Genomic DNA, 27,967 nt, shown 5'->3' with positions numbered 1-27,967 from the left:
TGACTGCCGAGGAGGCTCCCGGATTGGACACTGGGGGGGCTGACGTCGCCCCCTCCGTTACCTTGGGCCTGGCCGTGAGGCGCTGCCAGCGATAGAGTTGGGGCCTGGGCGCCGAGAAGGCCATTGCCAAGTCTCGGAGTGGACAGAGTCCGCAGCAAGCATCCTCCGAGTCCTCCCTCGCGCCCCGCTCCCCCCCCCCCAGCCACGCGGGAGAGCGATGCCGCCTGGGAAACGGAGTTCCCCATTGGCGAGGGACCGCGGAAACCAGGGCCAGCACGAACTACAAGACCCAGAATGCACCTCGCCATCAGGGTCTCTTCTCTATGGCAACAACGGCGCTGCCCCCGCCGCTTCAGCCCCTCCACGCGTCAGAGAGCCGGTACGTCTCTCAGTGATGATGTGTCGGATGCTGATTGGACCCGGGCAGACGAGCGACTTAGACGCAGGCGACGGGCCGCCCCATCCCCTGCCACACTGGAGCCAGGTAAAAGCGGGGGAGGGAAGGCTGCGGCTGCTCGCTGTGTCGCTCACTTGCATTCGCCCCCCCCCCAGGTCACAGCGCCCCGAGAGCTGGGCCCGGCTCGCGCTACCGCAACCGCCACGCGGGGACGGGCTCGCGCAGCGCTCTGCATGCCACGCAACACAACTGCCTCCGGTCCCTCCCTGCCACCTGCTTCCTTCAGGCTGGGGGGTGGGGGGGCCCCGACTCTCGCTCCCCTCCCCCCCCGGGGTGTGAAATGAAATGAAATGAAATAATAAGGAAGTCTCTGGCAAGAGGCTATGGAAAGACCCTGACAAAAGCACGTGGCGGGGCGTGAAGGAAACTGGGGGCTGCTCCCCGGGGAGTCCCCCCCCCCCGCGCGTTCACATGTCCTGCCTTGGGCCTCCCCCACACCCCCAAAAATAAATACCTGAAGAGATTGGCTGAACAAGTCACGATTTAAAATAACAACAACAACAACAACGCCTCTGGAGGTATCTTCGCCTTCTGAGCGCCGAGCAGGGTTCCCGTTTTCAAACTTCTCTGGAGGGCTGGAGGCTGCCTTGTTACAATGAACGCTGAGGTGCGAAGGGGGTCGTGTGACTCCAGTGTTCAGGGGTTTATGGGCAATGTTGGCGGTTGGGATACAAATCAGATTGGGATACTTAAAAATCAGGAGAGTCGGCAACTCTTCAGCAAGGTATCCTATTCCTTTAGCAGCCAGGTGTTTTGTTTGCCTTGTTAAAGCACCGCTGTCCATTCAGATTAGTTCTCCTTGAACTGTCCAGGGCTTTTTTTCCCCCTAAATGTTTACAATTAACTTAGAACCCCCAGTGTTTGTGAATGGTTCAGATTATTACTCCCAGTGTGCGTTACCTTGCGTTTACGGACACTGCATTTTATCTGCCATTGTTCTGTCTTGCTTAAATGCCTCTGGAATTCCTCCCAATCTTCCTTAGTCTTGACTAATCTAAGTAATAATAATAATTTGTGTTGGCACCCAGAGGCCCTAGTAGAGAGAGAAGTCTCATTGCACTAAATGCTGTACAAACACAATGAGAGAGAGTTCCTGGCCAGAAGAGTTTACAATCTATATAGACAAGGCAGGCAGAGGTTGGGAGGGGAAACAGAAGCACAGAGAAATGAAGAGACTTATCCAAGGGCAGACAGCAGCAGAACTAGGAACAGATCCAGTGCCTCTCTTGTGAGCTGCCTCTTCCCCCACAGTTACCAATGGATCCATTGCAGGTGTATTGCAATGGGGAAATCCCCAGTAACCTTAGAAACAATTTACTTTTTCATTTCCCTCAGTTTCTAAGATTTTACAGATAGAAATATTAACCCAACATTTTGATGGAGAAAGACCTGCCTAAATATTCTCTTTCTTTAAAGGACCTGCATATTGTCTGCCAGTTAATCAGGATGAAGTTGTCTCTCTCCAAAGTGGTCAGTGGGTGTCGTCTCGGGACACTGACAAACCTTGGCAAGAATGGGACTCAAACCATGGAGCTTCCAGGGTGCCTGCTGTATACCAAAACAGGATCCCCACCACACCTCACCCACGACACACTGCAGGCAATTAAAGAAATTCCTTCCGTTGTACAGCTCACACTTTCAACCCTGTAAGTACCATGCCCAGCTGGGACACTGCTTTTGTGCGCTCAGTTTCCCCACTGGAAACAAGAAATAATACTTCCTTGCTTCACCAGAAGGGTTTGAGACTTATGTTATTAATGTTCATAAGGACAATGAAATCATAGAGAAACAGCTATTCCAACTCAGACCAATGGCACATCTAGTTGAGTATCCTCTCTCCAAGAGTGGCCTGAACTAGATGTTTCAGGGTAAGCAACAACAACCCCCATAATTAAGGTTAATATTCTGTCACGGGTATTTTCAGTAAAAGTCTGGGACAGGTCGTGGGCAATAAACAAATATTCACAGAAGCCTTCAACCTGTCCTTGACTTTTACTAAAAATACTCTGGGGGCTTGAGGAAAACACAGCTGCCGGGACTTGCAGCTGCTCCAGCCCCAGGGGAGGTGACCCAACCCTGGCCACTGCTTTGGTAGGCTGGCCCCCAATCCTCTGTTGGGCAGTGATCCCGGATGTGACAGCTGCTCCAGCCCTGCCCCAGAAGTCAGGGAGGTCCCAGAAAGTCACAGAATCCATGACCGAATCTTATGCTTACTCATAATAGTTAGTTATACACCCCAAGAGATTCACAGAAGGGGTGTCTGCTACCTTAGAAACCTTAAGTGTCTCACATGCAAATCATCTATGTCTATAACTTTCAGAGCACCTTATAGTGCTTGGCACAAAAGACAGAAATTCCCGCATTCCCAAAGGAGCTTTTTAGGAGAGCTACTAGCAGGACTTCAAACAGAAGTGCATCTACCTTCTTCTGTTCTAGTTGCTGTGCCAGAGAAGTGGTTGGCAGCATTTAAATTGAAGTTTACTACATGGGGCAGAACTTCAAGCTGATTTAAAAACTTCCACTTTAGTTTTATTGTGAGCTGAGAGGAAGAGGGAACAAGATAAGGAAAGGAGACTGTCCAAGATAAATGTGTTTGAGGGGTCTCTAGACTTTGCGTGCCTTTTTGGGTAAAGCCTTGTAATGTTTTAAAAGGAAATCAAAGTTGATTATGATCAATTGAAATTGAAAAGGAGCAGGGAGGAAGACAGTAAAATTAGTAAAAAATAAAATAAAATAATTTTTTTTCCATTTATGATGAAGTCCCTATTCCATTTTTCCATTTGTGATGAGGTCAGAACTATTGTTAGTTGGTGCGCAGCTGTGACATCATCCAACTGGTCGATTGCAATGTGACTTTGGACAACCGTGTGCAGCCAGACTTTGAATAAGGAACTTTGATTTATACTAAATCCTCTTGTATTTATTGATCAATGTCTGTTATAGGTCTCACACTGGATGTGAGGATCCACACTGGATGTGAGACTGTTATAGCCCTAGCTAGAGAGTATTGGCATTTTAGCTCAAGATGTAGCAGCTAATTTTTTTTTTAGCTATCGAGGTCCCCAATTCAGTCCCTGATGTATCAGCCAAAATATTGGCCATTACATTCTCTACCTTATGGTTGGATTTTCTGGGGGATGAATAGGTTGCTGCACATTTATTGCAGATGAGAGCTAGGAGCAGATCTATGTAAGGGGAAGTCTTTTTTTGAAAAGCCAACAGGACAGTGTAAATGCCCTTTCCCTGTTTCTTTATGACTTTTTTTGTAAAACTCTAATGAACAGTCTCATCTAATTCCTAGAGCTGTATTCTTAGGCTGCACATACTTTGACAAAACTGGGACCTGTAACTCCACACTTGTGCAGAGCCACTTTGGTACAAATGGTGAAAGTTGTAGTGTACACAGGGTTTAGGCTTCTTTTCCACTGTCTAGTCTAATCCAAGTTTGGATAATGCTTTAATAAAGAAACCTGACTCTTGTCTACATGACAGCTCCATCTTGCAGGTACAGGGACAACAAGATCTTGTGAGATTTGGTGTAGTGACTATGCCATTCCTCCATCTCACTCCATTCTGTGGCTGAAACGTCAAGGTTCCTTTTGCAAAGATCAGTGTGTGTCTTCTAACATATTGAGGAATTAGCTCATCCACGGTCCTCTCTGCGGGCTCATTCTCATTAATTTTTTTCTAACATGTATTCTTTTATGTTTGGACACAGGGCAGAACTTCATGAAGTCTTGGAGGACTATAAAGAAGGAATTGGGAAATTTATAGGTAAAAGCTCTCTCTGTGTATTTAGATGCAGTCTGATTTCATCTAATGCATCCTCTGTACTTCCATACTTAGTGGTGCAGTGAGTTAGGGCACAAGCCATCCTTCCCTAGAAACTTGAGTGCAAATCTCTTGTTGATCCCAAATGAATTGTGTGGGAGGCTCTTTATTTTTTCTATTCAAATTGGATTTAATGCAGCTGTAAACTATTACACTCAGTACAATAGAGACTGAAGTTCTCTTATTCACAGTTACAGTTTCCTCCACAACACCCCAGCTTTGGGCATCAGCACTCACTTGGAGGGACCCAGCTCTGGGTTAAGAAGGGAGTTCAGTGTCCCTGGACTTTTCAGACCTTGGCCTCTGTGCTGTGAGTGTTAATAAGTGTTATTTGTGATGATTTTTTTGGTGATGTGAACACCTCTTCCACTTGAAATTTCTTTACTCAGTCCCCAGATAGTAACAGCTTTCAGGTCCCTGCTAATCTGGCCTAGATTATTCCACCCACAAAACAAAATCATAGTTAATTTGATCATCTGGAAGTCCTCCTTCAGCCTCAAAACAGCACAGGACCTGTCAGTCTCACTTAGAAAAGTGGTAGTATCTCCTGCCAGGTATTCCTGCCCCTAGAGCAGATCTGTTAACTGAAGGTACTGTTGGTTGGCTGTCTTGGGAAGGAACCATGTTACAGGCCTACAGAAATTCCTGAAGGGCAAGCTCAAGGATGTGGACAAATTTATCTTGCTATCCCCTTGGACCAGTCGGGAGCTCACATTTACCTATCCCACCAAACTTCTAATCTTGCTCCCTTTTTTCTCGGCCTTTTTTTTTTTTTGGCATTGCTCTATGTGGGTGTGTGGCTATAGGAATACTCCTTTTGTTTCAGGAGGAAACACACAGGAGCTCAGACCAGTTGTGCTCTTCACCCTCCAGGTAGCCAGGGAAAGAGAAGTAAGGGCTCTGGGACCTTTAACCAGTGCACCACTTCTTGACCTTTAGGGCTGGTCTTCACTACAGACTTTTGTCGACCAAAGTCAGCTGTTTGCGCCAAAACAGTGGTGGTGTACAGACTGCAATCTTCCCTCCTCCCGTCCTTCCCACCCCCTTGATTTTGCAACAAAATAACATCACCTCGATGAGAGACGTAGAGCTTTTTGCACCTAACTTTTAGTGACAAAGCGTCAGTGTAGACACCAGGCTTGGTTATGTCATGGTAAATGGCCTCCAGGTATTGTCCCACAGTGCCCATCCTGACTGCTCTGGCTGTCAGTTTGAACTCTGCTGCCCTGCAGCCATCCACTCTTTCTCCTTTAAAGTCCTGGGAATATTTGAAATTCCACTTCCTGCTTGGTCGGCGTGGAGAGCTCACATCTCATCTTCCCAGCTGACCATGGCAGCTCCATGCACCAAATGCTTTCTTGCTTGGAGCACACCGGAGCTTCTGGATCTGATCAGCATTTGTAGGGAGGAGGCTGTGCAGTCCCAGCTCTGCTCCAGCCGAAGGAACTTGGATACATATGGTCAAATTTCTTGTTTAATGGCGGAGAAGGGCTATGAATGGGACATGCTGCAATGCCGTGCAAAAATCAAGGAGCTGCGGCATAGGTATCAAAAGGCTAGGGAGTCAAACCATCACTCTGGTGCAGAGCCAAAACCTGCTGCTTTTATAAGAAGCTGGAAGCCATCCTCGGCAGCAACCCCACCTCCACTGCCAAGACCCATGGGATACCTCCGTGGGCCCATGGGCAGTGGACACCAGACTCAATTCTGACGAAGAAGTCGTAGATGAGGAGATCGAGTTGGAGGTCAGTGCGGAGCAGGGGACCACATCATTTGCTGATAATGGGGAGCCAGGACCTCTTCTCGACCCTGGAGAGTTTGAGCCAGTCCCAGCCCTCCGGCTCTGGTGTGCAGGATGCAGGAGAGGGGAGCTCAGGCAAGTGATTTTTTTTAGGTGATGCTGCTCAGTTACATGAGGTACAGCTGTCCTTTGCTTTGTTACATTATACAGCTGATTGAAGGGACAGAAATGCACAACAGTAGTTATGTTTGCATGTGCTTCCCATTCCCCTGATCAGCTAGACAGTGTGGTGGAAAGGTGTGTTAATGCACACCGAGATTTCACAGGAATCCTCCAGAGAGATCTCAAGGAAATTTTTCTGGAGGTACTCGCCAATCCTCTGCCGGAGATTCCTCAGCAGAGTGCTTTGTTTCTTCCCCCATTGGCGCGAGAAAGTTTCCTACGATCAGCAATCACTTGTGTAGGGACCCAAGCGGCACACAGGTGAGCAGCATAGGGACCTGGTTTGAAGCTGCTCGCATGGAAGAGATGCACCTAGCATTCTTGTTTACTCTCAGGAGTGAGATTTTGTCTTCTGTGACCTCCGCTTGTGGAATATGGTGGCACAAATTGAAATTTGTCCCTGTCTACCTGAATCAATACCCCAAACAATCATCCAGAGCCTTTTCCCCAGCTTGAGAGCCCTCCTCTGGGCACAATTCACCATGCCCGTGATTGATCATCGAGCTGTGTGCTTGCCTGGGAACAGTGAGAAAGAGGTGTATTTTACAGTAATGAACGAATGCTGTTATTGCACTCACAATCATGCTTCTGTTCATTGTTTATTGTGCTTATACAGATGTGCCCTTAAAGGGAAACTCCTCCACACCTGCAGCTGATACAAAACAATCACGGAGAAGCAAAGAGGAGATGTTCCAAGAACTCCTCCAGTCCTCTGAGGGAGGGAAAAAAAAAAAAGATAAAAGGACATGGAGATGCTGTGTCCGAAAATCAGAAAATTGATAGACAGGAGAGGAGGTAAAACCAGGAGCGAGTGCTAGCAGGATATGAACACATGATAAAAGTAATGGAGAAGCAAATGAAACTGCTAAAGTCACTAATAATGCTGCAGACTGAATTCATGCATACTCGTCCTCCCTGGCAGCCAATACTTTTCATGCCCTCTCCAAATTCCACCCACACATTCCTACCAAACTCTTGGCCCATCTCAATACCCCGTTCACTCCACCTTTCAGACAGCTTCCAGAATGATAGCTGGACTTACACCCAGCTGGCTTAGCTCACACTGCCCCTCACTGCTTTCTTCCTCCAGCCCAGCCTTTTGTGTGTTGTGAATAATTATTTAATAAAGACATGGAGAATGTCTTTGAAGACTAAGAAATATTTATTTGTCTCTTGCATACGGTGGTTACAGGTCACATTGATATACAGTGCAAGCTGGATAGCAGTCATAACATAGCACAGTGCTGTTTACAAAGAGATCTTATTGTCTCTCATTGTCACAATGGCTCTTCAAGGCCTTCCGAATTCAGATGGCCCCCTGTTATGCCCTAACATCTGGAAGTTCATATTCAGCCGCAAGGCGATCCGCCTCTGCACTCCGCCCAAGCGAAACTTTTCACCCTTAGCTTCACAAATATTATGGAGCACAAAGCAAGCGGCTATGGTAATATTTTCCTCATTTAGGTCTAACCTGCCATAAAGACATCGACAGTGAGCTTTTAATCTGCCAAATGTACATTCAGTGGTAATTTGGCACCTGCTCAACCTGTTATTGCTGCTGTCCAGGTTGCCCGTGTAAGGCTTTATGAGCTATGGCAGTAACAGGTAGGCTGGGGGCTCCCAGGATTACTATGGACATTTCAACATCCACCATTGGAATATTTTGATCTTGGAAGAAACTCCCTGCTTGCAGCTTTCTGTACAGGCCAGTGTTCCTGAAGATACGAGCATCATGCACCTTCCCATATCAAGCTGCATTGATGTCAGTGAAATGCCCACGGTGATCCACAAGCACCTGCAGTACTATAGAGAAGTATCCTTTTCTATTGATGTACTCCATCACAAGATGGTCTGGTGCCAAAATTGGGATATACTTGCCATCTACCTCACCGCCACAGTTAGGGAATCCTGTTGCTGTGGAACCATCCACTATTTCATGCACATTTCCAAGACTCACTGTCTTTTGTAACAGAATGTGATTAATGGCGCTGCACATTTGTGATAACACAGATCCAGCGGTGGACTTCCTGACTCCAAATTGGTTAGAGACCGACCAGTAGCAGTCTGGAGTTGCCAGCTTCCACATGGTAATCGCCACGCGCTTCTCTACTGAGAAAACAGCTCTCATTCTGGTGTCCTTGCGCCACAGGACAGGTGAGCTCTGCACAGAGTTCCATGAAGATGGCTTTGCTCATCTGAAAGTTCTGCAGCCACTGCTTATCATCTCTGACCTGCATAATGATGCGATCCCACCACTCAGTGCTTGTTTCACGTGCCCAAAAGTGACGGTGCACCATGTGCAGATGCTCCATGAATGCAAACAGTAATCCAGCGTTGTTTGTTTGCATGGCACACAGCAGGTCAGGCACCTCAGATTCCTGTTCTGATTGGGAGCTCATGATATACTCAACCAGCTGCAATGTGCTCAGAACACTGAGAACAACAGTGGAAACCAGTGCAGGATCTATTCTTTTGGATAGAGATGGTGGGTTTGCAGGAAATTGGGACCATTGGAAAAATGCCATGAAACGCAATTGGAAACCCATTTAATGACAGGATGGAAATCACTGCATCATGGGACTTTGAGCCCGCACCCATTATGCACTGCGATCTCTCCATCTTCCCACATCTCTGAGCGGCTTAAGGTGGCGAGTTGCACAGTTGGATAGCAGCCCACAGTGCAGTGCTCTCACTGTCGATGCTAAAGCACCAACTGTGGATGCACTTCAGGGACATAATGAGTGCTGTGTGGAGGGGCACAAGTGTAATTATGGTGCCTTTTGATCATAACAGTAACTTGCTTCAACAACACTTTCTACTGTAGACAAGGCCTTTGACAGACAGATCTTCCTGTCTTCCTCTTTCCCCAATGCATTGCAGCCATTTAGCAGCACTTAACCAATGTCATCCTTCTTGGTCCCCGGGAATCCTTAAAGGAGTTGTTTGCACATGAAACCTTAACTGTGGCATTTCCTGGTTCTAGAATTCTTAACATTGCAACCTTCATGTTCTCCTTATGTCATTTTCTTATGGTATATACTATATACACAAATTTGTTGGGTCCCTTCTGTTGATTAGGGATATATTTACATAAGCAAAGACCTTACTCTGCATTCCTTATGCACCCAGAACTCCTACTGGAGGGAGTTTTGAGTGTGTAGAGAATGCCCAGTTAGGCTTTTGTGTAATTATATTAGTTATTGGGGATGTTCGTTCCGTTCTATACAATATGGCAGAGACTTTTAATTCCACCAAGAGAATTTAGATACCTCTCATTTATTGTAGTGGAAGTTATGGCTGGAATTTTCAAAGAGGTCTAAGGACGTTAGGTGAAATTCACATCCCAGTGAATTTCAGTGGCATTTGGGTACCTAAACTCCTTGGGCTCCTTTGAAAGTCCCAGCCTAGGTGTCAAATCCCCTAAATGGCTTTGAAAATCTCTACCTATATCTATTAAGTGGAGACCTTTGTTTTATTCATTACATTTAGCTTGTTCTGTTACATGTGAAATGATCATAAATCTCTCATTGCTGTAGCTCATTCAACTATCTTGGTGTATATATTGCCCTTCCTTTAAACTCCAGGTCTGAGACTATTTAAGTCACCCAGCCTAGACGATGTCAGATGTCCCCAGAGCATTGGTTCAGCGGACAAGTGAGTCAGCTGTCATTACGTCTGGTTTATTTTTGGCAGCAATAGCATTAATCAAGTAAACAATCCAAAGGCTACTGCTGCTTTGGTTTTCATCTCTTCCCCCTGTAACTAGTAGAGTGTGGACAAGGCTGTCCAGCTGAATGTTTTGTTGCTATAGAGATCAAACAAGCCATGTCTGTCTCTGCCAAAGATACCAGTTGTGTGCATTTATTCCTGGGTTACCTTTTTTGTAAATTCATAGCCATCTCTTAGCAAGTTGCCAATGTAGCCTTAGTGATCTACAAGGTTACAGGTAACATTTATTTTTCTGTTGTGCCCCAGGTATGCCAGAGTCAGTGATGTACTGCTCCCTCCATGACCCTGTTACCCCCTGTCCACCTGGCTACAACAGCAACAAGGTATGGTTAGTTAAAAAACTTAGAGTTTAACTTAAACCTCACAGAACTTATGTATCCCAGATGCCAAAGAGTCAGTGTCCATGTCTACCATTGTGTGTACCCTGCTTAGTCAGGTACAGAATGCCCTTTGTGGGGTTATAGGACAAAGACCCAATATATGTTGGGATACAATGTTCAGATTTTTCCCACCACCTTCACATGGAGTTTTAAGTGGAGGTATGGTCAACTAGAGGGCACTTCGTTACACACCAGACCTGTTCTTGGGTGCCCACGTCCTGTCTGCTGATTTAGTAGGGCCACACAGATATGGATGAGCAAACCGGATTCATGTGCAGTTGATAACTTGTCTGTTAAAAAAGTCGTGGCTTGTAAACTGAGCAAATTTGCTCTGGAGCCATTGACAATAAACATGGAGCCCCATGAAGCCATATAATATTTTAGGTCTCACTTGTATAGCCACACATCCAGGAGGACCACATGAAGGGGAAAATTGGTGATGGCATGAGTGCCCAAGAGTGGGAAGTCTTTTGTGTTTATTCACAGAATATATACAGCAGCAGTTCAGGCTCCTCACACGCACTTTGCCCTGCCCCTACTGCTTACTGTGGTGCCACAATCCTGGAGAAGCCACCTCTGGGTGGTGGGGTGAAGGAGTTTAGTCTTCATGGACCATTCAGTCATGGAAATATCTGGTGAAGGTGTCAACAAAGGGGGGTAATTAGTGTTGGTTGTGGTAGTGACACCTGGGAACTGGGCTGAGTCCCACCCAACTCATTTCACACAGGCTGCAATACTGTCAGATGGCCACAACTTTCTGTTGCTACTGGTTTAAGGCTTGATCCTGATGTCATTGAAGTCAGTGGCAATTTTGACTTCAAAGGAAATAAGATCAGGCTATTGGGGCCTGATACTGTAACTGGATCTGCACTGGCAGGTGCTCACCCTGGTATGAAGTCTCTTTAAAGTTAATGGGACTTTGGTCATAAAGCTCTGCTCTGCAAAATCAGTGTCCCAGGTTGGATCTGAATCTGTGGTGTAAGGCTGTGTATCCCTTCACCAGTCATTTGGTCCATCTCATTCCTCATGTTTAGTTTTATTAAATAAAATAGCCTTGCTGGTAAAAAACAAAACTGTTGAGAAGTTAAACGAATCTGATGAGTTTCACTTTGTGGGTCTTGTGCACTAACACAGTGCTGATTATTATGGGTTTCCAATGCAGCAGAAGAGTGAATTTTATATTTAAATACAGAAAAGCTATTCTGTGAACCAAAAAAAAAAAAAATACAAAATTATGAAAACACATGTATTCATATTAGGTATTGTAAAATCCTTTTTTTTTTTTTTTTTTTTTTTTAAATGTGGAGTCCTAAATTACTAGGATGTCCATTAAAAATCTAAGATCACAAGTGTTGCAAGACCAATAACTACTCAGCTAGAGTAATTGCCAGGCAGCCCACACAATGTAATTACATTATCCACAGATAGTGGTAAACACATTATGCCCATAGTCGTGACAGCTTCAATAGCCCTTTGTGAACTGAAGTGTTCAGGCCCACATGTGATGCTGAAGAAGGCTGGCATTTGAAGACCGACCCCTTTGCTCAGAAGCTTGCATGTAAGAATTATGATGTTGGGCCAATGCTTTGTCTTTCTAATATAAAAAGCCTACTTGGGATAATATGAGAGTAATGAAAATAGAAGATGAGGGCCTACACACACAGACCTACTAGGAAGAAAGTGAGAACATGTGAGAGAATTTAATTTCAGGTCTCCTGTCTGACCACTTGGGACATGGTGGAATTGCCCTCAGGAGTGTGTGTATGTATGACTTTGTTGTTCAAAGACTATTTTTTGTGTGTGTAGGCACTACAAAATGACTTGCAATTAATTTTGCTGCAGCTAGGGACTGTTAATGGGGTAGAGCACAGGATGGGACTCAGGAGATCTAGGTGATGTTCTTTGCTCTGACATTGACTTGTTGGGTGGCCATGGGAAAGTCACTTCAGCTCTCATGTCTGTTTTCTCAATATCCCAGGGAGGCAGATTAGTGTTGCCAACCCCTTGTAAAGATGGGAAAACTGAGCCACGAGATGATGTGACTTGCCAAAGGTCACACAAGGAGTTAGTGTCATAATCAGGAACAGAGCCCAGCACTTCTGATTCCCAGTCTCCAGCTCTAACTACTGGACCTTCATGCCTTATGCTAGAAGACGTTGCTTTTCTGAGATGTACCCTTTGAGAGCTTGTCCCAGGAAGTGTTCTTGCAATGGTAGGAATTTTACCAGAACCCCATTGTTCCCCTGAAGGTTTCTTAACCTCTCCAATTAACATACATTTTGCTTTCTCTTGACAGACAGTGTCATTATGGGGATATGGGGGCCGTGTGGAAATGACAGCTTCCAAGTTCATGAGCATGCAGCGTGCTCTCCAGCCAGATTGGCTCCAGTGCTTCTCTGATGGAGACACTATTTCTGGTGAAACCTCCAGAAAGAGAGCCAGGAAGTCTGTGGACCGGTCGCTTTCCTTCCTTGATGAGTGCCTTCAGCTGCAGGAGAAATCACCAGTAAGGTCCTAATGTATCAGGGGCAGCAGCACTGCAGCTGCTTTTCTGTGTGTGCTGAGCCTTGTGAAGGACCCAGAGTGTGAGCAAAAGAACCCCTGGTGCACACAGTGGGGTTAGACCTGTGTGATTTTAGGGCTGCAGTGGAGATGGAAGTCTTTAGTCTATCCACAGATCAAGCACAACACAAGCAGCAGCCCAGCAAACTTCCCTCATCTGACCCTGTCCTTGTGACTCATCCTTGACCCACAGGAACCAATACCTAGGGATGATGGGGGAATTCAGCCTCCATGGCTTTTAACTCCTGTTTTCACAGGACAGTGCACTCCTTTCTTTTAGGGTCACTTTATATTCCTGTGTAGAGGAAGGAATAGTTCTCCTTGTTCAGAAATCAGAGATCCCACCCTGCCTCCTTCTCCATTTTATTTTCTCCAGCTTTAACCCTGTCAAGCTCTGTCGTGCAGCTACAGGTCCCCCAAGCTGAGGGGGAACTGAACAGGACTCATCAATGCTACTCCTTAATCCTTCCAACGGGTCTGAGAGGCTTCCCCTTTTCCTAGTGGTGGGGGCACCTGGACTAGTAAGACCAAGGGCCTAGCCTAGGGCTGCCAGGAGTTGATACTAGAAATCCCTTGAAAGGCCATGGGACATGAGTAGTGGTGGGTGACAGCCATGGTAGTAGCAAGGCATTGGGGCCGGGTCTCCCTAATGTGTTCCGCACTGATACTTGGCAGCCTTCACCTAAGAAACACAAGGCAGTTTGCAAAGGTGGGTCAGTCTTATTACTACTTTATGGGAGATAAGGATAATGAGATTCAGAGGTAAAATGAGTCGATGGCAGAGTCAGAAACAGAACCTTCATATTCCCAGTCCCCTGTTCTAACCCCTCGACTACACTATGTCCTAAGTGGTACAGCTGAGGAAGGTTCAACTACCACCGAGCCCAGCGGTGCCAGGAAAGCAGATGTACAGTGCCAAGTGTCCAGACCCTGTGCCAACGCACCAGCTCCTGGGTGATGGTGGGCTTTCCTGGAACAGCTTGGTTTGGTGAAGCGCGCTTCTCTTATGTTTGTAATTTGTACCTGGCCCAGGAGCTGCAGAGCAGTGTGATGGTTGGAGTGATTGAAGGCGGGGACGTGTTGGAGGAGAGACTCAGGTCGGCTAGAGAGACTGCCAAGCGACCTGTGGGTGGTTTCCTGCTGGATGGTTTTCAGGGACACGCGATGGCCAAAGAGATCAAGCTGAAACTGATGGCCTCGGTGACAGCGGAGCTGCCAGAGGATAAACCAAGGTCAGATTTAAGGGGAGATAGATCAAAACCCACCTATTCTACTCTAGGTAATTTCCACAGGCTCCTTCCTGACAGTGTCCAGGGAATCCATTTCACTCTCTTGCAGATTCTTGTGCGAGCCAAATGCTGTGTCCTATGCTATTGAGATAAGATTTAGACGCCTTTGAAGGCCCCAATTTTACTTTTAAGGCGTAGCTGGCACAGGGCTAGAAATGTGGAACAGCCCACAGTATGGATGTGAGCTCTTCCTTTGGGAGGGATTCAGGGTTTGGGTTCAAACCTATTTCTAGACAGAATCATGGGTGGAGTTGGTACGAGCTTTTCACCTTTGGCCTCCATGGATCATGACTAACTTGGAACACAGCTAAAAATAGTTTTCAGTCACAATCTGGAGTGAAATTTATCCACCTCACAAAAACTACTACCTGATTTGCTATATCTGTGTCCCCTCAGAGAATTGGAGTAGCAGGGAGGCTGCAGGTCAGGAGTGAGGGGTATTGGCAGATCAGGGTGGGGAACGCTTGCACATTGCCTGCATGAATTGTGCCTGGCTCTAGCCGTTAGTAACAATACCCTGAAATCTTACAAATGATGGACATTCATTCAAGATTCCCAAAAATGTTTATAAATATGCCAGAGGCTCCAGAAAACACAAACCAGTGCATACTAGGAGTGGCATGAGAGTTGGAGTCTTTTGGGAGGAGGGGATGAGAGCATTTATACCCTTCTGTGGCTCTTATTGATCTCATGTTTCAACTCAACGAATGCTGTCTTTTTCGGTGTCTCATGAGGAGAATGATTCAGGCACTGCTACCTCTTCTAGCTGAGCTGCCTTCCCAGCACCCCCTTGTCCTGGCCACCTGCTGTTAAGACTTGAACCCTCAGTTTATGGTGATCAAAGAGGAGGAAATGCAGGAGCATGGTTCTAGCTTTGCCGTTCTCTCTTGCTCAGCAGTTCCTGGAGTTTGGAGCTCTCCATTTCCCTTGCCATTAGAAAGCTTGGATGGCAACAACACAAGTCATCTTAAATAGGTTCCCCAATGAGCTTTAGTGTCTTATAAACCCAGGTAACCTTGGTGACTGTACAAGTGCACCCACTTCATCTATCAAATAATTTACTTTTCTGTTTCAGACAAGTGATCATGACCACTCTTTGTAAGAGTAAAGGTGTTAGCCATGGGGGTCCTGTTTGAATTTCACTTGGTATTTACAACCCACTTCCCTATTTTTAGTTATAGAAGCTATTTTACACACATACCCCTGTTAAAAATGTGTGGTGTAGTTGGCAAAAAACAGTTGCTGTGTCCCACACCAGAGGTGGCTGTGTTTCTATGGTGAAGGAATGTAGCCTATGTACATAGTCTCTAAAGCTCTTTGGGATCATTTAGGATGAGAGATGCTACCTAAAGCTATTGCTTAAAAGCTTTGTCTTCTCATGTTGACCAGAGCATGCTCAGAAATCTCAGCAGCTGCAAGAAGATGTTGTACCCTTGCCCTCTATAAAAAAAAATTGCAGTCAGGGAGTCAATCACATGTATAATAAATACTGATTGTTTAAATATTACATACAATTTTCTTCTTGTCACAGGAGCATGGAATGTAACAAAATCATCCTGTAAGCTTCTCCCATCCATGTTCTATACTCATACAGGATTTTTATGTAATTATGGTCAGAAAATTGACTAAAAATGGCACCTTATTACTGCACTTCTCAGTTTTTGTGTATTTTCCTACTGATCTGTTTAGTTCATTACCCTACATTAGCTTTTACTGTTGTCAGCACAGTCATTGCACCTGCGGGAAAGTACAACTATTGTATTCTCTTCTGCCTCACCTATCCTCAACAAAGCTGCTGGCTGAATTTGGATATGACCAATGTCTGTGTTACCACTGATGGCGTAAGAGGCAGGAAGAGCCCAGCTGGATTGCCAAGTCCCAGGGGGAGTTCATAACACTGGCTGTTGGGGGAAATTGCCTCTTGTGGAAAATCGGCTGAAAGGAAATCCTCTTGGGTGAACTGGGCACATTTGACTGGAAATGGGGAGGGGTGCAGAGGAAGGGAGAGGAAAACTGATCCCTCCCACAAAAAGGAAGCACACATTTACTTCCCCACTACTGACATGTATCATCCCCCTAACTTCCTTTGCACCTGTTGGAAGCTACTCCCCTAGCCTTCCAAATACCTTCTACTGAGGATCAGCTGTAGATTATCTCCAATGCACCATGGTGGGACAGTGGGGTGAAATGAGAATGAATTCATCTCGTGTGCTCTGAGGATCCAATTCTGTAAAGACAAGTAATATTACTTGCATGAGTAGTCCCATTGCCTTAAGGGAGACTACAACCAAATAAAGTCACTAACATTACCTATGGGTTTGCAGGTTCCAGCTTTGGGAATCCATCTCTGCCCACTGTCCTTGGGGTGGATTTTGTGACTTTGTTGCTGGATTTTGAGAGCCCCCTTCAACACATGGAATGGTGCATTAGCAGTTAGAAGCCAGGTGTAGTAAATAAATCCCCATACCTGGTAACCGTTTGCTACCCATGGTTCAGAATGTTGCTACCCAGGGCTCAGCAACAAAGTATCTGACCCAGAGCGTAAGGTGTGAGATGGATCATGAGAGAGAATCAATGTACATGCGTGTGGAGGGAGCCAAATCATGTTAAACACAATTGATAAGGTTTTCACATTATCATTGAGTTAATGTGTGGCTGGTGTAACTATCCAGACAAAGGCAGAACAGTGAGCACTGGGAGGTAAGGGGAATTCAGCTGTGCTGCTATGTACCAGACAGATGGCATGTGGGAGAAGCATGGCATCATGATTGATGATAGCCCATGTGATAACTTTCACCCTGTTTAGCAACTGCAAGGCTCACATGTTGTTGTTTTCACTGGCTGAAACACGTTCCATTGCATTCCACAGTTGTCCACTCTTGTGGTTTCTTATGCCTTTCCTGAAGTATCGGGTGCTGGTCACTGTGAGAGGCAGGATGCTGGACTGGTTGAGTCTCAGGTCTGATCCATTGATTAAGGCAGTTCCTGTGTACCTGTGTCCTGTCCTTGGAGAGTGAGTTCCATTCAGTACACTTTAGAACAATATTGTTGTATCTCTCTCTTAGACTCATCCATGGTATTGGCAAGCCGGATGAAGTACTTGAGTGCATCGAAAGAGGAGTGGATGTGTTTGAGAGCTTTTTCCCCTACCAAGTGACAGAGCGGGGCTGTGCCCTATCCTTCAGCTACGATTACAATCCTGATCCCGAAGCTGCAGGTAGGTTTTTGTGACAGCTTTGCCTTTGTGGTTGTAAACTGACGTTACATCAATGGTATCGTACCCAACATGGTTCATGCTCCACAGTTATCTTCCTTGTACCTTATTTGTCACAGGAAAAGGTATTGTGACCACTGGAGTTGAAGAAAAATAGCTGAGTCCTTCTTGTTCCAGACAGAAATTGCTTTGGGTAGTACTTAGGATGAAATTAAGCAGAGAGAACTTGAGGCCTTAATTTAGGACCTGGGTTATCCAAACCCAGTTAACCAAAACATGGTTTTACATCCTCTGAGGTTCACTGTACAGAAGCCTTTATAAGCCTGATCCTGTCATGCATTGAGTCCCTTCATCTCCCATTGGGCCTGTGCCCACTGGAGTTGATGACAGAACTGCCCTTATCTTCAGCAGGACAGGATTGGGCCTTTACATTTCAATGGGATTTGAAGGCACATGACTGTGTCTAATTCAGTGTGTAATATAGCTCCTCTCTCCCTCTCCAGCTGGGCAGTGTTGGGGAAGCCAGTCTTCTTGGGTGGTTCTTTTCCCTGCCTCACCTGTTTTGCTCCCTAGATTAATATAAATGCTGCCAAAAATAATGCAGGTTGGTCAAATCCCCGTGACACAAGATATCTGCTTAAATGGCTGAGTAAAGGCTTGGTATTATGTATGCTCCCACCAAATGTCTCAGAAATGCAGAGAGGCTGTAATTCTTCCAATACATAAGTGTTTTAATACAAACCATATCTAAGAGTTCTCTTAATGGCTTGAATCTAGTTTTGTTTTTTATGCCTGGATCATTCAAACCAGCTGAATAGACTTTCAGCACATTCATTGTCTCATTGTTTCCTTGAGCTCCCTCATCTATCCATCTGTATCCACATGTCTTACATTTAGGCTGTAAGCTTTTTGGACACAGGGAACATCTCTTTGCTCTGTGTTTGTACAACACCTAGCACAATGGGGTCCTGATCCATGGCAATGGATCACAATACACACTATCACAATACAAATAATACATAATAGTAATAATTTTCCGGAAACATGCCCTCTGCCTTGAGAGCAAGCATGAGAAATTTCAGGTACCAAGGTAATGATTTAGAAAATTATGTGCTGCTGAAAATCCAGGTCTGGAATCTTCATCCATAACTGCATTATCACTGCCACCACAGTCAAGACTTTGTGACTTAAATTGTTAAAGCAAAAAAAAAAAAAAATCAAACTTAGAAACTGCAGAAAGTGGATTGGATCCACATGAATCCCTTGTCAACTCCAGCAGAATCTAAATCTAAACTGTGGTATGTAAACTGTAGCTTAAATCAGACTCTGTACCAGATGACTGGAGGATAGCTAATGTAATTCTGATTTTTAAAAAAGGCTTCAGAGGCGATCCTGGCAATTATAGGCTGATAAGCCTAACTTCAGTTCCAGGCAAATGAACTGAAACTAAAGTAGACCGTAGTAAAAAATAGAGTTATCAGACACATAAATGAACACGGTATGATGGGGAAGAATCAACACAGCTTTTATAAAGGGAAATCATGCCTCACCAATCTATTAGAATTAATTGAAGGGATCAGCACAGATGATCCAGTTGATATAGTACACTTGGACATTCTGAAAGCCTTTTGACAGGGTCCCTCCCCAAAGGTTCCTAAGCAAAGTAAGTAGTCATGGGGTAAGAAGGAAGGTCCTCTCATCAGTCAATAATTGGTTAAAAGATTGGAAACAAAGAGTAGAAATAAATGGTCATCTTTTACAATGGAGAGAGATAAATAGCAGGGTCCCCCAAATATCTCTACTGGGACCAGTGCTGTTCAACATATTAATAAATTATCTGGAAAAAGGGATTAACGGGGGCAAAGTTTGCAGATGAAACAAAATTACTCAAGATAGTTAAGTCAGAAGCTAACTGCAAATAGTTACAAAATGGTCTCCCAAAACGGTGATTTGGCAGCAAAATGGCAGATGAAATTCATTGTTGATAAATGCAAATACACATTGAAAAATATAGTGCCAACAATACAAAACTAAATTAGCTGTTACAGAAAGAGATCTTGGAATCATTGTGGATAGCTGTCTGAAAATATTTGTTCAGTGGCAATCAAAAAAGCTGACAATGTTCGGAACCATTAGGAAAGGGACAGATGATAAGACAGAAAATTCATAAAGCTGGTATATAAATCCATGGTATCCCCACACCTTGAATACTATGTGCAGTTCTGGTCAATGCATCTCAAAAAAGATATAGTAGAATTGTAAAATGTGCAGAAAAGGCCAACAAAAATGATTAGGGGTATGGAACAGCTTCCATATGAGGACTGTTCAGCTTAGAAGAGAGATGACAGAGGGGTATATGATAGAGGTCTATAAAGTCATAAATGGTGTGGAGAAAGTGAATAAGGAAATGTTATTGCCCCTTCACATAATACAATAACCATGAGTCACCCAATGAAATTAATAGGCATCAGGTTTAAAACCAAAAAAAGAAATATTTCTTGATGCTACACATAGTCAATCTGTGGAGCTCATCACCATGGAATGTTGTGAAGGCCAAAAGTATAACTGGGTTCAAAAAACAGTTAGATGAGTTCCTGGAGAATGGGTCCATCAGTGGCTATTAGCCAAGATGGTCAGGGACACAATCTCATGCTTTCTAAACCTCTGAGTGCCAAAAGCAGGGACTGGACAATGGGGGACTGATCACTCAATAAATTGCCCTGTTCTGTTCATTCCCTCTGAAGTATCTGGCACTGGCCACTGTCGGAAGACAGGATACTGGGCTAGATGGACTATTGGTCTGATCCGTATGGTCATTCTTAGGATCTTATGTTAAATAAATAAAAAATACAGGTGATCACACACTGTACAAAGTTCCAGAGGGAACTTCCTGCATCTGACCAAGTGGGTTGCAGCCCACAAAAGCTTATGCCCGCAGAGATTTGTTAGTCTTTAAGATGCTACAGGACTCTCGTTGTTTACACTGTACAAAATGCAGTTTAGACTGCAAGGATTTTTAATGACTTTAATAAAAGGAATTAAGGTCAAATTAGCAAAAAACTGTGCAACTATTTCAGTTCTGAACTTTTATCAGATTAACTGATTCCCTCCCACCTCTCTCTTCTAGTCTGAGTTTGATCACTTAAAATTTTTTTGGCTTAACTGTCATATGATAATTATAGGGGGATAATGGAGATAGACATTTCGTCGGTCACAAGGGGGCAGCTGAGATGCCTCTTGTCAGAACACCCTTCCTTGCCCACTTCTGCCTATTGATGAAGTGATATTGCTTTGTTACAGTCATTAAACAAAATGGGATCCAGGATGCAGGAAAAAATGCCAATGAAAAAGACATAAATGAAACATCAAAAGCTGACCCAGAAATAACTTCATTTGAGATATTTTTGAAGGAGAAAAGGTAAGTGGGTTTGTGTGTGGTGGCTTTTAAATAGCATCTGCAGCCTTCTCACTTTGAGCTATGATTTCATCGTCCTTGCAGAGTCACATCTGGAGAGTCGTTGCATGGGAAATGTCCATAGAAGAGAGAGGGTGCTGCAGGAAATGTTGTTGGTCACTGAACTAGTGGCCCTTTTCCCGCTGAATTGGTATTAGACAAATGCCCTTGACTGATATTAGGGGACAGCACCACTGAAGGTGCCATCTTTCAAATGACTTAAAATCAGGTTTTTCTGACCATTTAGTCACTAAAAATCCCACGGCAATTTTTACAGTGTTTGTGGCCACATTCTAGCGTGCAGAGATTACAGTCAGATTATGGTCAAGACTTTCATTGGTGACTGCTGATTGTTGAAGCCTCAGTTTTTCAGTGCCCAATTTGAGACTTCTTGGAGGGACCTGATTTTCAGCTAGTGCTAAACCCCGACCTGTTGAAAATCAGGCCCTTTTAATATGTCTGAGACTGGGCACCAAAAAATTGAGGCACCCCACTTCTGAACATCTTGGCCTATATTCCTTCCCTCCCTCCACCCGCCATAATATCAGCAATGTTACCACTGTGCAACTGGTGAACATAGCGAAGATCTAATCTACCATCCCAGAGAATGCTGCATTTCACAGGTGAATGAAAAGATCCCCCATATGGAAAATGATTCAAATACCAGTGGTGTGGCACCCTCAGAAGAGACTCAATTATAACCATTGTTCTGTTCAGCTAAGGCCTTAGTCAAAAGCCTGTGAAGTCAATGGGAAGACTCCCACTGATGTCAGTGGCCTTTGGGTCAGGCCCTTAATGTTTGCTCTCACATAGTTTCGTTCATGGATATGGTGTTTATTTCCCCTGATCCTCCTGGTCTGTCAGTTCACTTTAGTGTGTTGTGATGCAGTGGCCGTGTGACTTTAAAAGCAGAAGGAGGCAGCAGTAATTTGTTGACATGATAATACCATATAGTAGTGCAAGCAAAGCTGTTCTCTGACTTATTTCTAGTGTGGATGTAATATCACCACTCTCACAGCGTGCTGACTGGAGTTAAAACAAGGCTTTACTGCACTCAGTTCATGAACCTGTATGCAGTGCTCTTTCAATTCAAGGGACCAGTTAGTGTCAATGTGGGGAGGAGTCTGATGTGGTCCCCTAAGAGCTAGACTGAAATTCACAAAGCTTTTGACTCAGACTACCAAATAGCTGCTACCTGGTAACTATGAGAGTTTCCTACTACTTGAGATTAATTTTTTTTCCCCATTGCCCTTCTACCCCCTCTGCCTTCTTAGGTACCGGAATGATTTTGGTCCCTTGGTGCATGGATGCACCTGTTACTGCTGTCAGAACCATAGTCGAGCCTATGTCCATCACCTCCTGGTGACCAATGAGCTGCTGGCTGGCGTCCTGCTCATGATGCATAATTTTCAGCACTACTTCAGCTTCTTCCGCTCCATCCGAGATGCACTGAGAGACAACAGGCTAAATCAACTGAAGGAGCTCATCTTCAGGCAGGCTCTCTGAGACTCAGGAAATGCATACCAAGCCAGTGAGTGTAGGGAAGTAGAGGTGAGAGAGAACTGATGAAAGGGGGCGGCTCCAGGTTTTGTCACCTCCCACTGGGATCATATTAGCTGGAGTGCCTGCAGTGTCTCCCGGATTTGTGAGGCTAGAAAACAGGAAAGGAGGTTTTTTCCCCCCCCCACCAGTTAAGTGGAGGAATTGGAAGGCAGACTAGCTGGAAAAGACCTTCTAGAGGCTTATAGGACCAGTGCAACTAGCTGTATATTCAGTGACCAAATAGCATTTCTAGGGGCAACAGAACTATCAGGCTTAGGGTGGGGAAAAAAGGAAACAAATACATTATGGGAGACTCCCAGCTGCCATTTTAGGCTGTAGCTTCAACCTCAGTGAATGTAACCAATGAATGTCAGTGTAGTTAGGATGTATGTATCTAAAGAAATCCCTGTGGGGGACAAGGGAAGGGAGAGTCTTCATGTATTTGCTTGGAATGAGGTTCAGCCCCATCCTAATACCTGTCTTCTCAAGGCCACGACCAACATTCCTCCTACTGACAAGGGCTCCATGGGAGGCTTTTGAAGCTGTTCAGTGCCCAGCCCCTTTTCCTTCTCTCCTCCGTGTCACCTCACTGTTCTAGTCCAGGAAAAGCGGGTCGCATATAGCTTTCTCCGATGTCACAGTGCAGAGCACTTGCCACTAAGTCAGTGCACCAATCCCCCTTGGCGGTCTGAGACCCTCTAACCTAGGTCTGGCCTGGTATGGTACTGCAGAGCACCAGCAACAGGGCTGGTCCCATTCTGTGGCTCTTTGGGTATTTGATCAATACTCTTTCTGGCTATATATTCTGCTTCAGGGTTTTTTAATGCTCTTTCCTATTCTGCCTTTATGAGCTAGGATCTCACTCCCATAGTGGCATATGAATGGCATGGAGCATGCCACGGTTATGTTGGCTACATGTGGCTGCTGAGATCCCAGTGGATTACACAAATGCTCACGTGAGATGAAGCCACATAAATGATTGAGAGACCACAGGCCAAGGCCTTGTTTTAAAACCACATGACTCCTTTTTTTAATATTCGTTTGCACTGTTGTATTCTTCTTAACAGATTTTTATGTCCCTTACACTGAAATCATTGATGTATTTATCTCATTTTATGAAAACATCAATAAAACTATTTCTCATACTCTCTGAATTTCTTCCTACTCTGACAAGCGTAAGAGGCCAGAAGGTTTCCCTGTATTAATTCCTGCTTCATTCTTATGGTCTTAAAACCTACATGAGAGTTGCAGTTGCACTTGTTTCTCCTTAAGAAACGTTGCTCAGTAGCACAAGGAAGTTTTCAAGTCTGTCTTATGTCAGCCTTACAAATACGTCCTTCCCATATCCTGATTTTATTTGGGCATTATGGATTTACATTCTTTTTTACACCGTGTTATGTGCCAGTCTTTAATTTCCTTTAAGGTTAGTCTTACTCTTTTGAGTTGTTGGCATGTGCTATTATAGTGACAGGTTGGTTGGTTGGGGGTTTTTGGTTAGGGAATAGAGATGGATTATTTTTCTTTTTCACCAGTTGGGAACTAGGATCAAAACCAAAGCTAATGCAAATGTTTACATCTACCAGTTCAGGGGTTGATTCCGAGTGCCCCTGCATGGAAATGCAAAATGGAAGAGAGGACACATGCTCCACACCTTGTGATCCCAGAATTTTGGTGGTTGTGCTTCTTGAATACCATGTGCAGGTCAAACAAACCCCAAAGAGATTGGTGTGGGGAGGGAGCTACAGAACTGCCTCCTCTTATCATCTGGTGCTCCCAGAAAAGGGGTGTGCATGCAGCATTTCCAAAAAAGCATGAGAATCGCACCACCCACAGATACCAAAGGCCTTCTGCAGGCCTGAAAATTACTTAAGCAGAAAGCCTGTGGGAACTGCTTCTGGTGTGGAGCGCCTCCACACCCATCCCTAACACATGGCCTCGGATATTTTGCTTTGGTGAGTTGTCTTTACTGGAACAGAGCAATGGTTTAGCTTGCATGCTCTAAGAGTGGTCAATCTCAAATGCCTCGGAGAAAACCCAGACCATAGACCAGGTTGTGCTATATATGATGTTATTTGAGGGTGTTCTGTGATTCTGAACAGAGGGGTAAGCAGCCCTTTTCTTGATAACTGAGCAAGTTCTCAGATCTGCTTCCAACCAGACACCTAGTTTCATTTGGGGCCTATAATCATCCTCACTTTAAGGCAATTTCCCCTCCCTATTTGTTTAGTTACTGAGAAGCAAAAACTAGAAGGGATGAGGAGTGGAGTGCCAACCTGGCACAGAATGCCATCTCTGGAAGCTTTTTGGAAGCAAGGGGTGGAAGTGTGCAGGTGAGGCACAGAAGCGTAATATTCTGCAATATTATCTCAGCTGCTCTGTGTAGCCCTGAGCAGCAGCTGTAGACTGTTGTTCTATGTACCACATGTGGTGGCGATAGTTCATAGCGCCATGTGATAAATCATATTTACCATGCTTCTCTGACCACTTTGCCTGCACTCTGCTCACTATTTCATCACTCCCAGGGCTACTTTATTATTCCATCCTCTCAGCAGTTGAAAGATCTGTTCATTTTATAAATTCAGATCAGTCTGACACACAAAATATTTCCTCCTTTCCCTAAAACGTGTAATTTCTCTTTCCCCTTTCCCTCCCGCCAAATTACCCAGGCTTAATACCCATTTCAGGCCATGTTCACTCCTGCACCAGTGGCAGGTTTAAGGGCAGATATCTTGTGACCCTGCAGGCCAACAGGATTTGTACACAATGCACAATTTCCGTCTAAACCTGGCAGGTCCATAGAGCTTTAAAATCATGACATTCTTATGGATAGAAAATCAATGTTGAGTAGATTCTAGAGATGCTTTAAATAGTAGCTATTTTCTTTTTTTTCCCCGAGCCCTGCTCATTTTCAGTCATGACCTGGCTCCAATCAACAATTTAAACCCCCTCTAAGTTGTTTCTGAAATAGTTTTTCTGTGACATGGACAGGATGCATAGAATTGATGATGGTGCAGAGCAGTCCAAAGGATTCATTGGTGCTGCTTTGAGGTGGCCCGCATAATTCACAGGGAGCTTTGTCTCTCATCAGTAATGCAGCTCTCCTGTGCGCACGCTGCTATCCTGCCTTTACCTGTCATAGGCATGGGGCTAGGAAACAGGCTTGGTAACAGCCATCAGACAAAGAGGGAGTGGAGTTAAAACCCTCTGATAACTCCATCATAGACAGGCAGAACTGGCTTCAGCATGAAGGGATAAAGAAGAGTTAACAGCCTACCAAAGCAAAAGGCTTCTGCTCTTTCTACCTTGGAGCTGTCATAGTATGAAGGGTGTCTGTTAGAAGGTACAAGGTCATCGGCCTCCATCTCCCCATTAGGGCATATCAGATGAGATGCAATGGCTTCTGTGCTGCGCTGTAAGGGGAGCGATGAAGGCTGGCTGCCCTGTCATTTCTACATCCAGTTTAATTAAACTGATAAGGAATGAGATCTGTGACGCAAGAGACAGACTGACATTATCTAAGGCTGCTGACATAATTTCTATAGGTCTCTGTTTCACTACCTCTATCTCATTTAAAAGCTCAGTAAAAAAACCCATCCCCTCTCCCTTGCTTATGCCCCTCCCTCTGCTCCGCAGTTTTTTATGCCTGTATATGTATGAATACTCCACAGAGCACTTTGTGGTTGTAATTTGGATGGAGGGGCTCGCTGTGTGGTTGACCTGGCTTTTTTAAACTTTAAGTCTGAGATTTCCAATGATGCGTCTAAGGGACTTAGATGCTCCGTTCACATTGAAATGAATGGGAATTGGGCATCTAGATCCGTTAGACAGCTTTGAAAATCTCAGCCTTAATATTTTCCACCGCGTATAACACATTCCAGCAAAAGCGATGGCGTAGGGGTCTAAGTATCAAGTTTGCTAGAATCTCATATATGAGGTTCATCAGTTTTTATCTTAGCCCTTCATCCTTCCAAGGTAGATACACTGCAGTTTTCAGCATGTGGGTCCTTTAGAAAACACCTTAAATACCAAGATCCTATCTAGGGATGTAAAAAATCTTTTAATGAATTAACCGTTTAAACTTCTAAAACTAGAACGGTTAAATGTTAACTTATCCTGCAGTTGTTGGGACTGGGGAGGCTGCAGCTTCCCGGCTGAGACAGGGAAGGGGAAGGGAGAAGTCCCCACACAGCTGCAGCCCAGCTTCCAGCTGGGAGAGATCGGGGAGGGGAGAAGTCCCTGCACGACTGTCCCAGGCTCCCAGCTGGGACCTAAGAGCAGAGTAGTCCCCCACAGCTGCTCTCAGCTGGGACCTGGGGGTCAGCCCACAGGGGTTTAATTAAATCATTAAACGATAAGACTGCTGTTCACCATTTAAACTTTTAGCAGCTTATATCCCTAATCCTATCTGCTTTGCTTAATGAGAGCCCACTGATGTTTTACGTGGGAAGGGGTTTGTTCCTAGATCCTTGGCCAAACTTTCCCCTGCTCCCACTATTCTGCTGGGCACAAGCTAACTTCTACCTTCCACCTCAGAGATGACTGCCCCCGGGTGCCAGAGACCCACAGTATGCCACTGAGCAGGTGTCATGGAAGAGCTACAGATGGCTTTCACGGTGTGGATCAGAGGATGGAGATGGGTGTCTGGGGGGATGAAGCGGAGGTTGAGATGGTTTGGGCTCGTCAAGGCCTGCACAGAATGGAGTGGGATCTGTTCGAGTGCCCAAAACAGGCCATACCAAGACTGGAATAAAGAAGTTACTGGCTCACATGGGAACTAAGTTACTTTCTTTCTTTCAGTAGTGGGGAGGAACTCTTTTGTTGTTGAGAAAGTTCTAAACTGTCTGACTGGAAGGACAAAGAGCTAAAATGGAACTGATGAGCTTCAAGCCTGTGCTTCCAGAGAAGCTGGATGCTTGCTTTACACCTTGTACTCAGGCCCCTTATGCCATCCCCTTCTGGCCTACAGAGATCCACAAGACAATCAGCCACCCGCATTTACCCAGCCAGTTCACACACAGCAGCTGGAGAGAGAGGCTGCCGTGCGACAGCTGATGCAGTGTGCCCCGAATCCACTTCCTCATCACATCCAGGCTCCTTCTTGCAGACAGAGGCAGTGACAAGTTGCGGAGAAAGCTGCAGGGTCAAATGGCGAGCTGTTCCTGCCTGATTAGAAACAGCCTTTGCTGTACTGTTCAGTTAACCTTATTTGTGGCTATCGGATAAAGCTTATTAAAACTGACAATGATCCCTGAGGCACGGAGCCAGAAAGGTCAGCCCCATGTTGCTGATCAGGCAGCAGCCTGGTTCTGTCTCTTAAAGATGTTTAAGTAATGCTGATCTTAATTTTTAATTACATTAATTCTCTCATTAGTTTGTGCGGTTTTTTTCCTGCCTCATATTCCTGTTGGGTCAGGAAGGCGAGAGAGAGAGCCTCTGCCTGGTGTTCGGCAGCAAGAAGACGTCCATGTATGACCAAATTCATGAGACAGGCTGTCCTGGGCCTTCCTCACTCGCCCCCAGAGAAGGAGCATTGTCAAAGGGGTTAA

General features: G+C 45.1%; 2 protein-coding genes across 5 annotated transcripts in view; one reads left to right on the top strand and one right to left on the bottom strand.

Annotated features, from left to right (window-relative positions):
• Positions 1-174, bottom strand: part of CCDC191 (coiled-coil domain containing 191) — a 45,633-nt gene extending 45,459 nt beyond the window's left edge. For both annotated transcript variants that reach the window (XM_067546063.1, XM_067546064.1), the window contains exon 1: positions 62-174. In XM_067546063.1, coding sequence (XP_067402164.1) covers positions 62-124 — 63 coding nt within the window. In that variant the 5' untranslated portion in view covers positions 125-174. The remainder of the gene's footprint in view (positions 1-61) is intronic.
• QTRT2 (queuine tRNA-ribosyltransferase accessory subunit 2) lies at positions 77-27,245 on the top strand. 3 transcript variants are annotated; one of them, XM_067546066.1, is made up of 10 exons: positions 77-484; positions 1,874-2,103; positions 4,176-4,231; positions 10,227-10,303; positions 12,657-12,866; positions 13,955-14,154; positions 17,277-17,428; positions 20,726-20,843; positions 22,154-22,430; positions 27,219-27,245. In XM_067546066.1, the coding sequence occupies exons 1-9, from the start codon at positions 218-220 to the stop codon at positions 22,383-22,385; spliced, it is 1,542 nt and encodes a 513-aa protein (XP_067402167.1). In that variant the 5' UTR covers positions 77-217; the 3' UTR covers positions 22,386-22,430; positions 27,219-27,245. The 3 variants fall into 3 exon arrangements, with proteins under 3 accessions (XP_067402167.1, XP_067402166.1, XP_067402168.1); XM_067546065.1 differs by lacking the exon at positions 27,219-27,245 and having other exon boundaries at positions 79-484; positions 22,154-23,566; XM_067546067.1 differs by lacking the exons at positions 77-484; positions 27,219-27,245 and adding an exon at positions 563-1,064 and having other exon boundaries at positions 22,154-23,566.
• Positions 27,246-27,967: the final 722 nt, after the last annotated feature.

This window comes from Emydura macquarii, unplaced genomic scaffold (assembly GCF_026122565.2).
Source record: "Emydura macquarii macquarii isolate MOO-44397 ecotype Brisbane River unplaced genomic scaffold, CSIRO-AGI_Emac_v2 contig_1119, whole genome shotgun sequence".
Classification (NCBI taxonomy): Eukaryota; Metazoa; Chordata; order Testudines; family Chelidae; genus Emydura; species Emydura macquarii.
The sequence above is the reverse complement of the archived record's forward strand: the minus strand, read 5'-3'. Positions and strand labels throughout refer to the sequence as shown.

What these genes read in the sequence shown, in the direction of transcription:
- QTRT2 (XM_067546066.1), top strand. Translation starts at nt 218, where the DNA reads ATGCCGCCTGGGAAACGGAGTTCCCCATTGGCGAGGGACCGCGGAAAC. An exon ending in CAGCTCACACTTTCAACCCT is followed by an intron (nt 2,104 to 4,175) that starts GTAAGTACCATG and finishes GTTTGGACACAG; the next exon opens with GGCAGAACTTCATGAAGTCT. An exon ending in CTGCCAGAGGATAAACCAAG is followed by an intron (nt 14,155 to 17,276) that starts GTCAGATTTAAG and finishes TCTCTCTCTTAG; the next exon opens with ACTCATCCATGGTATTGGCA.